This window comes from Geospiza fortis, unplaced genomic scaffold (assembly GCF_000277835.1).
Source record: "Geospiza fortis unplaced genomic scaffold, GeoFor_1.0 scaffold242, whole genome shotgun sequence".
Taxonomy (NCBI): Eukaryota; Metazoa; Chordata; class Aves; order Passeriformes; family Thraupidae; genus Geospiza; species Geospiza fortis.
The window spans coordinates 433,693-447,433 of NW_005054574.1; the positions used below are offsets into that span (position 1 = coordinate 433,693).

The following is a 13,741-nucleotide window of genomic DNA, read 5'->3' on the forward strand; positions in this document are numbered from 1 at the left end:
TCTTTCCCTTCCTGAGGCACCCTGCTCTGCACATGATAAAACAGTGAAAAATATCTCCTGAGTTTGCAGGTGATGCATTCCAGAGAGGATCTGGGTGATGGTAATCACTCAACATGCAGTTCTGAGGCATAAAGTTTACATTTCTCACAGCAAGTCTCAGCCTCCTCCTTAAATGAATACAGCAATTAATAGCTATACAAACATACTTGCTCCAGTGAACTTTTCCCTCCAGGGTCTGCATCTCTCCCAGTATAGCAAGCAGAAGTGAAGACTTGCCACAGCCAACTTGGCCCACAATCATTGTCATTTGACCTATGATAATTGGAAAAACAACAAAAGACTTTTTAAAAAGAAAAAAAAAACAAAAAAGCAACACCAGTTATACTGTAGTTCACAAGGCCCAGCTAGATTCAGCTCTAGAGCACTCAAAGTCATTAAATAATTTTTTTAGCATCCACTACTTAATGGGCAATATTGCACATATTCATCTATGGGAACATTAATGGACTGCAGTAACACACTAATCTCCAAAGGAATGAGACTTTTGCTCTTACCTATATTAACATTTGTTTTATGGAACTTATGAAAATTATTTAGGGTCAAACGATATATGGTGGGGAGTGATTTTTCAGCCTGGAGTTCCATGAAAATTTGGACCAATTAAATAAATTAACTGACATGAATTTGGGCCAATCTAATAAATAAACTGAAAGAAGACCCATTGCTCTTCTCTGCTTTGCTGTACTTCCCCTTCCTCCCACAGAGACACTTTCCTACCTCCAGTCCTACTCTGCACTGACAATGGTGCTTCCCAGATCTTCCTGTACACTGATTGAACTCACTAATTGTGCTGGCCAGTGCATTTCAGAGATTCACAGAATGTTTGGGTTGGAAGGAACCTTACAGATCACCTCATTCCACTCCCCTGCCATGGGCAGGGACACCTTCCACTAGCCCAGCTTGCTCAGAGCCCCATCCTGCCTGGCCTGGAACACTTCCAGGGACGGGGCAGCCACAGCTGCTCTGGGCAACCTGTGCCAGGGCCTCACCACCCTCACAGGGAACAATTCCTTCCTCATAGCCAATCTAAACCTTTTCTTTGACAGTGTGAAGCCATTGCCCCTAGTCCTGTCACTCCAGGCCCTAGTCTCTCTCCATCTTTCCTGTGTGTTCCCTTTAGGTACTGGAAATTTTCCAGTTAAGCTTCTCTCCAGTTGGGAGCCAAGGGTCTTATTCCTTCCAAAGGAGGCAAACTCTGGCTCACCCAGCCTGTGAACCCATGGCCTCAGACTGTAAACTCCTGGAGCACAGACATTCTGCTGGTGACACTTAATGCTACATGGAAACAAATCATACAGGCTTGGGGATTACTAAATCACCATGTGACAGCAACCTAAAGTAATATTCAAGTAATATTCTATTTTAAAACAAAGCCCTTGATAGGAGATCAAAATAGAGCATAAGACTATTTATTAACATGAAATGCCAGAAGTTGGTGTTATGAATATTACAGCATTATCAACAACAACAAAAATGATTTTGTTATTATTATTCATAATAAAAATATTAGTTGCTACTTTTCACACTTGCTATGCAAGTATTCCAAAACAAACCAGCATTTTGTAAACCTGTGGAATCCCAGGCCAAAGACATTGAGGATGCAAGGAATTACAGGAACTGAGCTTGATAAAGAGGAATTCACTAATAAACAAAATAATTAAGGATTTCTTGACAGAAAAACTCCATCTTCTGAATGAAAATAGTTGTGAACTGGAAGACTGTAATGTTGATACATGGCAGGAAAAGTATAACATATAAGAGTATTGCTGAAAATAACACTGAGTTAGATGTATCCTTGGTTTGAATGAGTCTAGAGTTCTTCTTCTTTATTTTTTATTCCATTTCTCTATTAAAAATAATAATTATATTTTTTCAACCATTTTTTCATGTTTATTCTAACTCTTGACTTCGTTTGTGCTACATAAACTATATAGATATATAAAAGCCACAAAGTTTATCTAATGATATTATTACATAACAATACAGCTCATGACCTTGTATACGCTTTAAACTCTATTTTTTTCTTATGAAATTCTAAATGTGTACCTTTGTGCATTTCAAAACATCAAGAAGTGGAATTAATAACAATTTGACATTATATATTTCACGTTTAAGGTGTGCTTTCATCCTACCTGTTGGAATTCTAATGTTTATGTTGGACAGTGTAGCTAAACCACTTCCCCATGAAAAGTATCCATTGGTCACCTACAAAACAGTTACCACAAATCAGATATTTAAACACAGGAGAGGAAAAATTAGAATGATTAATTTAGACTTAAAATACCTTCATAAAATAAATCTGTGATTTATGAACACAATGTGGTATGGTTGTACACACAGAGACAAAAGCATGCTAAGTTTGTAAAGATTGCCAAACCTCAAAAAATTATGCGTAAGAAAAGATAAATACACAAATGTACATAATGTGTGTAAGACAAGAAAGGAATTATCTTGAGCTGAGCTCTATTTACCAAATACTTTCATTCTGTCAAATATGAGACTAAAGACTCGGATATCAGATTCATGATACTCTTTGTTTCCTGAGAAGACATGAAATAACTGTAAAAACTGGTCTGAAGCTCACTCTTCTCACTGTAAATTTGGCTAGAGTGCTAACTTATTTAAGGGCTTTCTCTTGCCATTTGAAGTAACAGCAGCACTTGGGCACCATCAGGTGCTGTTGCAGGAGGATCTGCTCCTTATTTTCATGAGGGAAAACATTTTCCAAACCACCTTAATGGCCACATCATCGATCTCCATGGGCCGTGTCTGCTTCCTGGCTGGCTGCTCATAGCTCTCGAGCTGATACCTCAGGGGTTGCCTCCTGTTGATGGCCTTGGTGTGCTGCACAGAGAGAAGTGAAAACAGGAGAGAAGTTGGAATCCTCATGAGAAGACAGCATTTGGTGCCCTGTAAAGCAAATAATCCATTCCCTTTCCTACCACCATTCCAGCTCAGGAGAAGCAGCCAGTGCTTTTCAATATGTGATAATACAGATACAACACTGTCATGCACACATTTTACATGTTTTAAACACCCTTAGCCGAATCACAGAAAATATTGGGATTTTTGCTTCCCATGCATAACCATCCCAAATTTCGTCTCTACCATCCCTCTCCAACCCTCTCCCCATCATCTACAGTTTCTATAGGACTAAGCAAAAGGTGGAGAGGACAAATAAAATAAAAGCTGAAACAATCTCATTTTTGTTTCTTTTATTATCATTGTCAGCCCAGAAAAACAAGAAAGATGTTGTTTCAGGTTGGCAAGCTAAAATAAGATTTATTTTGTGCTAATCCTTTCTTTCTGTTTCTGTCTTCAAGTTTCAGTCACATTTCAAGTTGTACAGTCAGTTTGAATCTGTTGAAATATATAGCTTTAGAAAAATGTCAAAATGAAAAAACACCTTTTCCCAAATCATCTTCATTTTTTGTCTTCAAATTTTACTCAAATCAACTCTATGTTTAGTACTCCAGAAATAGCATTTTGGAATTAATTCCTATTTCACAAAGTTTGGTGTTGTTTTTTTCCACCTTTAATTCTGAATTTCCCAAAGCAAGAATTGTTCCTCCCTAAGGATGCCCAGTACATGATGGATTGTATGGGCAACAGACAGTAGAAACCACAAAATATCCTCCTGGGCCTTCTATAAAAACAAAGAAGGTTGAATTTTAGTAATATTTAAATATGTTGGTGTATCATGGTTGGTTTAGGTTGCTTTTTTTTTTTTACTACTGACACTTCAGCAATGCTTAAGTGTGTTTGGGGACCCTTCATATCACAAAAACACACAGATTAGGACATAAAAGAGGCAAAATTGGTCAATATTAGAGCTAGGCTAGGAATAAAACCTCCCAGGCTCTGTCAGCTTGGCCACTGGCCTTGTATGGGGCTATATGGCCTCTCTGCTTTGAAATTCAGTGTCATAAAGCAGAACTTACAAGTCCTGTGTGCTTCTTACAGGATTCATAAGGTACAGAGCTGTCCCCCCCTCTCCAGCTGTCATCTCCAATCTCATCACTCAGGAGAAACTCATTCAGCTTCTGTACACTTGAAAGAAAACAGAGGACAGCGAGTTACATAAACCCAGGTTTCCACGAATACATTTCCTTTTTTGTGCAGTCACGCCAGCAGGATTTATCAGAAATGTTCCATAAGAAGTTCATGGGATACTTTCATCTGCCACTCTGATGGCAAATTAAGATTTATGTGTGTGGAAGGACAGATGAAAATAATTAAGCATTGTACTGGTAGCTGGGAATGAAGAGCAGAGCAAGTCATGAGGGTGCCAAGGAAAGCTCCGTGGGAATGGTTTCCCTCTTGGCAGGCTTATCTCTTCTGTGCCTTTCTCAGGCCATTGCAGTCAGGGTGCAGAAATAAGTCATTCACCCACCTCCATCCTCTGGAAATGCCAGGGCAGTGGGTGCATCCTGACACAGCTTTTGCATCATATAAAAAAGACATTAAAGTTATTAGACACTGTCTAAAGCAGGTCATGAGGATGGTGAAGGGTCTGGAGGGAAAACCATATGAGGAACAGCTGAGGACACCTTGCTTGTTCAGCCTGAAGAAGAGACTAAGGAGAGACCTCGCAACAATTGTGCAGTTTTCTCACCAGGGGAAGGGAAGGGGAAAGTTCTGCAGTTTCTTCATGATGGGAAGTGAAGAGGCAACTACCAATCTCTTCTCTCTGTGACCAGTGACAGGACTCAAGGAAACAGCATGAAGCTGTGTTAGGGAGGTTTAGGTTGGATATCAGGAAAAATTTATTCACCCAGAGGGTGTTCAGGCACTGGAACAGGCTCTCCAGGGAAGTGGTCACAGCTGCAAGGCTGACAGAGTGCAGGAAGCATTTGAATACTGCTCCGAGGCACAGGGTGGGATTCCTGGGGTGTTCTGTGCGGGGCCAGGAGCTGGACTCAATGATCCTGGTGTGTCCCTTCCATCTCAGCATATTCTGGGATTCCATAGTTCTAGGCACAGCATGCACACAGGGGCTGGGTACTGCACACCTCAGCACAGCCATGGCCAGCCCTGGAGACACACAGTGACTCTTTGCTTAGCTCTTAAAATTGACTACTGGGAAACACAGCACACTAGTTCAATTCATTCTTCATCACAGGGGGATTTGATCCTCTCTTTCTGTTCCCCTTCCTTTCGGAGTGCTGTAAGCACCCGGGTCTTTATCATTCCAGGGAAGGGATGAACAAAATCACACACCACTCATGGTGAAGTTATTACCTTGCAAAAACTAAAATTAAGGTGCATTGGGCCAGAGACTGAGAAAGCAGAAGGACATATGCCTTCAGATCAGAGATTTGAACATTAATCTGCAAATGAGAAAGTAGTCTATTTCAAAGCCTGTCTGTGTATTTTATATTAAATTATCAATACATCTTCAAGCCACAGAGAGACAGGTTAGCAAGAAAGCACTGCTATTGTCATTATTTCCTCCTGCCAGCATGTCTGTTCCTGTCTCCTCTCTTGAACAGAAAATTTATGTGCCCCATAAATTCTGATATATTTCCATATCAGAATTTCAGTCTTACATAAGGGGGTAAGCAAGAATTTATTTTCTTGTAGAAGATACAAGACTTTGTTTTGATCATGCACCTAAAATCACATCAACCCTTATTTTGCATTTGAATGAGATACCCTCAGAGGTTTTAATGGCACTTGGACAGAAAATTGAGATTCTGACCAAAGTATAAACTCTTAATCCCCAAAATAATAAGCACATATTCGTGTATGTATTTGATTGAGGATAGAGCCATGGAGTGGCCAAACATACATTCTTTATCCTTCACTTGTGGGACATGATGTGCATGGGAGAAAGATGTTAGGAAATTAGTTTGACAAAGGATGCAGTTTGTTTTGGCAAATCTGGTCTTTAAATATTGTCCTGGGGGTGGCCAGCAGTGTTAAGGAAAATGTACACACCATTTTGATATTAGGGCTATGCTAAACATAGTACAGAGATGTAGAGGCTTGGATGATTTATAGAGAAGCCTGGACATTTTCCATTACTCAGAAATCATTTTCAACATAGGGAAAACATCTCATGTGGCCCTGCTCCTGCTGCTGCTTTGATAAAAATAAACTCTGTTAAATTTTTTGTTTGTTTGTTTTTTAAAGTCAGTGTGGCACAGGCAAAGGACAGCCGTGGAGCCTGAAGTCCCCTTGACTGCTGCTTGATATTACCATTACCCACTAAAAACAGACAGTGACAGCAGCAATGCCATATCTTGCCAATGTGCCTCAGCCTTGGCATGAAGGAAAGATGTTTCTGGGTGTGAAGGTTAGTTCTGTCTTCACATCCTGCTAGTGCTTGGCATCTGACACCTTACTCCCAGCCAGGTGTCACTTTGCACCTCTTGGGACATCTTGGCAGTGTGTAGGTCTGCATAAGCGCACTATGACTGTGACTCTGTCCATACAGGCCACAGACACAACACCCAAAAGCTGAAATTCAACATATACCAATCTGCTCCTTCAAGATTAAGTGCCCTATAGCCCAGCATGAAGGAAGCTGCCCTGTTGGGCTGTTTTACAGAAATAAATACCTGGAACAGGATGCAGGACATTACTAACTTCTCACATATAGCCCAATGTAGTTTACGCGGAGGCAGGGTTTAGCCAGTTACTCTTCCTTGCTTCAGTAGGGCTGTTCTTGTTAGAGAGCTTCACACCAGGCTCTCTTACCCCCTCAGCGCTGACAAGAGCCCAGAGAGTGTGATGGAAGAGTGGTGGTGTGTTGTCAGAGTATGAGAGGAGGAGCACCTCCCAAGGAAGGACAGTGAAGCTCTGAATCCCAACTGCCAAAGTTAGTGAAATTGTAAAAAGAATGGAACATTAGGAATCATAGAATTACAGAATGGCCTAGGTTGGAAGGAATCTTAAAGACCACCTGGTTCTAACCTCCCTGACATGGGCAGGGACATCTTCCACTAGCCCAGCTTGCTCAGAGCCCTGTCCAAGCTGACCTGGAACACTTCCAGGGATGGGGCAGCCACAGCTTCTCTGGGCACCCTATGCCAGGGCCTCAGCACTCTCACAGGGAATAATTTCTTCCTCATATCCAACCTAAACCTGCTCTCTGACAGTGTGAAGCCATTCTCCCTTGTCCTGTCACGCCAGGCCCTTGTCAAGAGTCTCTCTCCATCTTTCCTGTGGCTTCCCTTCAGGCACTGGAAGGCCACAATGAGGTCACTCCAAAACTTCTCCAGGCTGAACAATCCCAATGAACAATTCCCTCAGTCTTTCCTCCCAGCAGAGCTGCTCCATCCTTCTGATCCCCTTGGTGACCCTGTTCTGGACTGGCTCTAGCAGCTCCCTGTCCTTCCTGTGCTGTGTTTCTTTTTCTCTGTGTCATGCACTAAAAAGGAAGGGTCACTCTGATTTCTCTCTCATCTTTAGCATCACAGGCCCACTTCACAACACTCTTCCATGTGAGCTGGTAGGAACAACTTTTTCTGGTACTGAACGTGAGTGTTCAGGAGTTGGAGGAAGGAGAAGGACCACTTACCTCACGATGGCCTTGACTGCAAAACGAACGACTGTGGAGAGGAGGAACAGAGGTGTGACCAGGATGTGGAACAGTGACAGGGATGCAAATGCCTGGGCGGGCTGCAGTGGCTTGTCACTGGTGTATGCATAAGTCACAAAGGTCTGTCACATCCGGGAAAGAGGATGTCAGGACAAGGACTCTTGAACAAGATGGACAAGGACAGCAAGCAAAATATTTTGCTCAGCTTAGGCTAAGAACAATCTAAGTTCCATGGGAATCAGGATAAAATGCAGAGAAAGGTGTGTTCTGTTAAAACAAAATAGATTTTAAAATCTTGCCTGTGATTTCAAGAGGTTTACATGTTGAAGAATGAAAGTTTTCAATTTTTACAATTTTTCAATTTTTACAATTTTCATTGTAAGATCTAGCATTTGATTACAGCTTTGTAATTGACTTTAGGGTTTACAAGAAACACACAACCCAGAAAAAAAAACATTAAGAATCTAACAAATCTTAGGGTTTTTTTTTTCACAGATGCAGAATTCTGGTCATAAATGTTCCAATTCTTGTACACACTCAGCATACTCTGCCCCCAAAATTTGGTCTATGAGAGCTCCTTACTGACCAGCATGTCATAGTTCCTCTAGTGCATGAGGCTGAGACTTAAACCTGGAGGACAAGAAAAATTTATTCCTCTTTAAACTGCAGAGTACCCTTTCTTGAAAACTTTAATGGTGCCTCATAATGCATTTTGAAACAGGAATTAATTTTGCTGCTAAAGAAAAAGACACTCAAAATCCCTTTCAAAAAGAGCTTCTCAAAATGGGTCCTCTTTCAAGTTGCAATGGTCTTTCTCTTTCTTTCTTTCTTTCTTTCTTTCTTTCTTTCTTTCTTTCTTTCTTTCTTTCTTTCTTTCTTTCTTTCTTTCTTTCTTTCTTTCTTTCTTTCTTTCTTTCTAAAATTCAAGATGTAATGATTTTTCTTTCTTATAGTAAAAAATTATTTTTCTCTTTGGTTTTACCAATCCACCTTCTGGGAATGAAACCTCCAGTGTCATGTTCTCCTACAGTTAGCAGAGGCACTTTAATTCATCTGCTGGTTTTATGAAGAATAGGTCCTACAATAACAATGGTGCTATTTCTTCCTTTTTACACCCCCTCTCCCCACTTTCCTTTCCCTTCTTTATAAGGAAAACTGAAAAAAATCATATCTTACTGCAAGAACAGCTGCTATTGGTATGGCTGCATTCATAAAAACTGGGAAAGAGAAATAAAATAAGCATCAGATTATAGGAAATAAGAAAAAACAATTTTACAGTAACTGTATGACACTAAAATGATGCAGTTATTTCAAATTCAAGTAATTAAGACTCCCAAAGGAAAATTAGTCTGCAGGAAGAAATTTCCTTCCCTGATAGTCAGAGATCTTAAACACACCAACAAATAAGGCATAGAATTCTCTCATTTGTCTACTCTACTAAGCTGGGATAAAAATCATTATGTGCACAATTAATATGAAACACAACTAAAACATTACTTAACCCTTCTACATTGCAGAAAACACAATTTATATGAAGAAAATATAATCTATCTTTGCTGCTGTCAGGGCTGCCAATATTACCTGGAGCCTCCTTACTATAAAGCAACTCCTAACTGCAATGTCACAATGATGGTAAGAGAAAACTTACTGCAAAAAACCCCCAACAATATGTATTTTATCCTTTTTAATTTCTGTGCTATGTATTTATCATACCTTTTTATTTTAATGACATTACACACAGACAAAAATGTCACAGGCACAGCTGTATCTCTCTTTAACTGAAGTTGGGAGGAATGTTGACATGAAAAACAGGATAATTTTCCAAGCACTAAAACCACAGTTACTTACTGGAAAGAGATGTATGAAGCGCAAAGGTTTTGAGACTGGTGAGCTCTTTCATTCTCGTTTCTTCCACACTTTTACAAAATATGTGCTCCCAGGCATAAAGCTTTAATAGCTTAATGCCTTTGAGTATCTCATTGGTTTTCTTTAATCTCTCAGTAGAATAGTCCTTCAGTCCAAGAGAAAACCAGGGAAAAAATTTATAACTGTTTGATGTCTTAATGACAAACGTCTTTTCCCCTTGCTTCTGTTGTTAGATTCATTTAAAAAATAATTTTGTTCATTTGTGATTTTGTACAGGTGCCATACTAAGAGGAAGAATATAAAATTTCATTTTCTTTAGAGGTATTAAAATATTTAAAACCACTAGGGGAAATGGTGTCCATAACAATAGACAGAAACCTAAATGGGTGTATTTGCTGATGCAAGAATCATTCTGGGATCTAGTTGTAAAAATAAGTGAGATATTTATCAATGTATTCAGCTAAATTCTCCTCATCAGAAAACAGTAATGATAAGTTTTGGTAAAATCATAATCCAAAAGATGTTATGAGTCAGAGGAAGTCAGAATAGAGCAGCAGGAAACTGAGATTATTTCCAAAACTATGCAAAGATAAGTCCTCTGTACAATTTTTATAGGTTACAAAAATGGGCACAACTCAACAGGATTGAAGTGTGCTAGCAATTAGATCCATGCATCAACAATTTGCCTATTGAATATTAAGATAAAAAGGATCGCTAAATATTTGGCAATTTAAACATCAAAGGCTTATTTAAAAAGTTCAAGGGTCACAGCAAGAAAGTTAAAAATTAGACAAAAGAGCAGAAAACATTTCTAATTGGTGAACTAAATGAGGCAGAAAAATAAACTTACAGCACTGAAGAATTTAGATATGAATATATAATAATCCATCAGTGCCAACTAATTTTTAGAAAATACCAAAGCTTAGGCAGCGAGTAAAATGTCTCTAGACTTTACAGAGGGAGGTTGTGCACATTCTTTAATACTTTTCTGCTATAATTTATCAGGTTTTTGCACTGTTTGCTAACATCCCATGAAATACAACATCTCCATGCGGGAATAACACCCTTTCATGGAGTGGAATTGAGACAAAATTGGGCTAGTTGCATTAAAAATACTCTTTGCAGAGAAGGCAGGCCAAGGCCCACATACTTTTTCGAGATTCTCTTCTGACAAATTATGGGGAAGGAAGAGACACTGAGCCACAAAAAACAGACATGGAGGGACAGTGCAACTGAGGGATGGCCTGCCCAAATGCACAGGTTTTCACTAACTAGAAAAACAGAACCCAGAAACTCTGTTCTCATTTCTGGATCACAAATATCACTGAAATAATTCACTTACAAGAGTGCTCTTCTGAGCCTCAGCTAGCTTGGTGGCTATGAAGTACTGGATGGGAGCTAAGAGCACGATGACAGCAGCCCCAACCAAGGCACTCACTCCCAGCAGGTTATAGAGGAGGATCACACCCATTATTATCTGTGAAGAGAAAAGCAACACAGGGGAAAAAAAAAAAAAAAGAGAGAGAGAGAGTCGATTTCAATATGCCAGAACCACACCAAGAGAAAAATGTTTGTTCTTCTAATAAACACTTAAATGGTTCATAGGAATCAGCTGAGCCCATACTTCAGGAGGTCACATTTGGAAAATGTGGGAAATAAACCCAGAAGCCTTTCTTTTTGACATTAACTAAATAGTTTGTGTTAGTGCCTGGTAGTTCTAATTCCAGACTGGGTTTCCACAAAACTAAAGGAACACTAAAATGATGGTGCTTGCCCCGAGGCATTTTACAGAGATCCTGGCCTCAAGTCCTGTTTACACTAGAGCTCCTTACCTCACTCTGGAAGCATTCAGAGGTCTTTGGGCTGTCATGGATCAGAGTTGCATTGTGTTATACTGTCCCTGTGCAACTGCGGGCAGAGGGACATCACAGACAGGCACTGAAGCACCAAGCAGCTGTGCTGGGACTGACACAAACTGAGCTTGGGCATCAATACCATGCAGCTCTGGATGAAAATGCTGCCTTAGCCCTGCAAAGGGTTTGGGAACACTTCCTACAGAAGGTTACCTGGGAATGGCTGTGGTGTGACTCCTGTGATTCTGGTTCCTGAGTTGATTCAAGCTCTGCTATATAAATATTTGTATTAAAAGCTCCACTTTGGGATAGAGTGATGTCCTCAGTGATAAGAGGGCATACAGAATTAGTTGCATATCTCATACTTTTATCTCTTAAACAAGTCTGTCTTTAAATCTCCCTTCTTATTTTACAACATCAGAAGTAAGAATCAATGGTGTTTAACATTTTTAAAGCAATATTTAGCTTTTCAGGCTCCTGTACTGCAAATTACCATACCTAGCCATAGCAATCAGATCACCTGTTCATTTAAATAACTTTCAAAGTATTGATAGCAACACTTCCATCCACTTCACAGGATATGAAACAGTGAAATGAAACCATATGTTATGGTTATTTCTAATTTCTGTTTCCATGTAGCCTTTTTTGCCTTTTTTCATGAACTATTTCATGACACTCTAAACCCTACTCAACCCATTAGTAGTAGTAATTAGTGACTAATAAAATAGATTACTGATGCAGTTTCAGGAAATTCAGCAAAACAGATCTACTGTAAGAGTTCGTTCTACCCCTTTAAAAAATTCTTTAATGTCAGTGGGATCACCACCAGGTAAGGACCATGCCAAACACACCCTGAGCTAAAACTCTGAAGAGGCAACAGGAGTCCAAGCTTCAGGGAAAATTAGCACTTCTCAGGTCATTAAGTCATTGGCATTTTTGAAAATTTCTTTCAAGCTAAATAATCTCAACCATTCCTTCCTACAGATCTGACTCAATTTCTTTCCCAGCCTTGTTAAGAAGCAGGGATGTTCAGTGACTAAGTTGCTTAGATGAAGGCTCCTCTGAGCATTGTCAGTGGTCATGTCAGTCATGGAACAGGATTCAATTGCTGTTAGTCCTGCCACAAAACCCAGTTACAAGTGGACGCTGCAGAAGCAATGCTTAGGGCTGATGCCAGGTGGCAAAATAAAAGCAATGGATTTGTGTCAGCAGTAGAAGAAATATGAGCAGGAAAAAGGATTGCAGGTCCTCATTCTTCAAGTCACAGACATGGAAATCCTGCTAAGAAAACCCTCTCTCTTCACCGGCCCTTGGAAAGATACCTTTCCAGCCCTTGGGGAACATTTCGGCTTGCTAATTTGAGTGGGAAGTGCAGGTTCCCCTCTGGATTTTGTAGCAGTGTCCCAGACATGCATTCTCCTCAGCCAGGCTGAAGTATCTCTGAAATGAGGCCCTAACTTGGATGCTCTACCTGAACAGGCATTGCCCACAGATTGGGGCACAGGAACAAGAACCACATTAATTGGTTGGTTTCTATGGCAACCAAGTTATTGATTTGTCCCAGTGTCATCTCTCCCATGGACAAGTTGGATGTAGAAAGCCTCAGGATCTTATTATATATCATTGCCTGTAAGAAAGGGGGAAAAAAGAAGTTACTAAAATGATATAATTATAAAAGAACAGTAGCAGTGGTGTGTTTCAAACTGCATCATCAGCCTTTACCTAGGACAGCCCTTCTCCCAGTCTCTCACCTGAGACAAAGAGAGATGGAGACAGAGTGAGAGAAAGCACAAGAGAGAGAACTGACTTTAAAAAACTCCAATTCCTCTTAAAAGGTTTGTTGCTTAACGCAGACCTAAAATAGAACAAAAAATGACAACAAAATATCAAAATTTAAGAAATTGGCCAAAGAACCTTTTTAACAAGCATTTGGTGAGCCTGCTTTCCTGTGACACTGTCTGTCAAAGAGATCCTTGTTTCTGATAAGACAGGTAAATTCATGCTGTGAAGTTTGATCAGAGTGGCTATTCCTTTGAGTATTCCTTTGAGTTCCTCTCCATTACCTGGCCATTCCTTTCCATAAAATTTGTAGGAGTTTAACAGGGTTTAAAATAATCAGGGCTTACATTTACTGAATTTTAAAGGCAAATATTGTGAGCCCAGTTTGCAGTTATGATCATACATCAAATGCTGCAGCTCTAAGGAAGTTTTAAAAATAATTTGTACTTTTGGACCCATTTTCTTCATGAATAAAGTATATCCTGTAGAATTAATCAGAAATGCCTGGTGAATTGCCTAAGCTGCATATGCTCCTAAGAGTCCCAGTTTTGGTAAGTGGGAGTCATAAAAAGGAGTCACAAACATGAAATAACCAGGAGCTCTTTCATCCCCAAGTCTGTACCATCTATCCTGGGAG

General features: G+C 39.9%; 1 protein-coding gene across 1 annotated transcript in view; it reads right to left on the reverse strand.

The window, feature by feature from the left end:
- The window catches only part of ABCC9 (ATP binding cassette subfamily C member 9), a 71,107-nt gene that overhangs the window by 36,023 nt on the left and 21,343 nt on the right, over window positions 1-13,741 (reverse strand). Inside the window, exons 12-20 of the mRNA XM_031064254.1 lie at window positions 12,797-12,952; window positions 10,815-10,949; window positions 9,455-9,617; window positions 8,783-8,823; window positions 7,586-7,728; window positions 4,002-4,110; window positions 2,794-2,904; window positions 2,193-2,265; window positions 207-312 (exon numbers count right to left, since the gene is read on the reverse strand). Of these exons, the coding sequence (XP_030920114.1) occupies window positions 207-312; window positions 2,193-2,265; window positions 2,794-2,904; window positions 4,002-4,110; window positions 7,586-7,728; window positions 8,783-8,823; window positions 9,455-9,617; window positions 10,815-10,949; window positions 12,797-12,952 (1,037 nt within the window). The remainder of the gene's footprint in view (window positions 1-206; window positions 313-2,192; window positions 2,266-2,793; window positions 2,905-4,001; window positions 4,111-7,585; window positions 7,729-8,782; window positions 8,824-9,454; window positions 9,618-10,814; window positions 10,950-12,796; window positions 12,953-13,741) is intronic.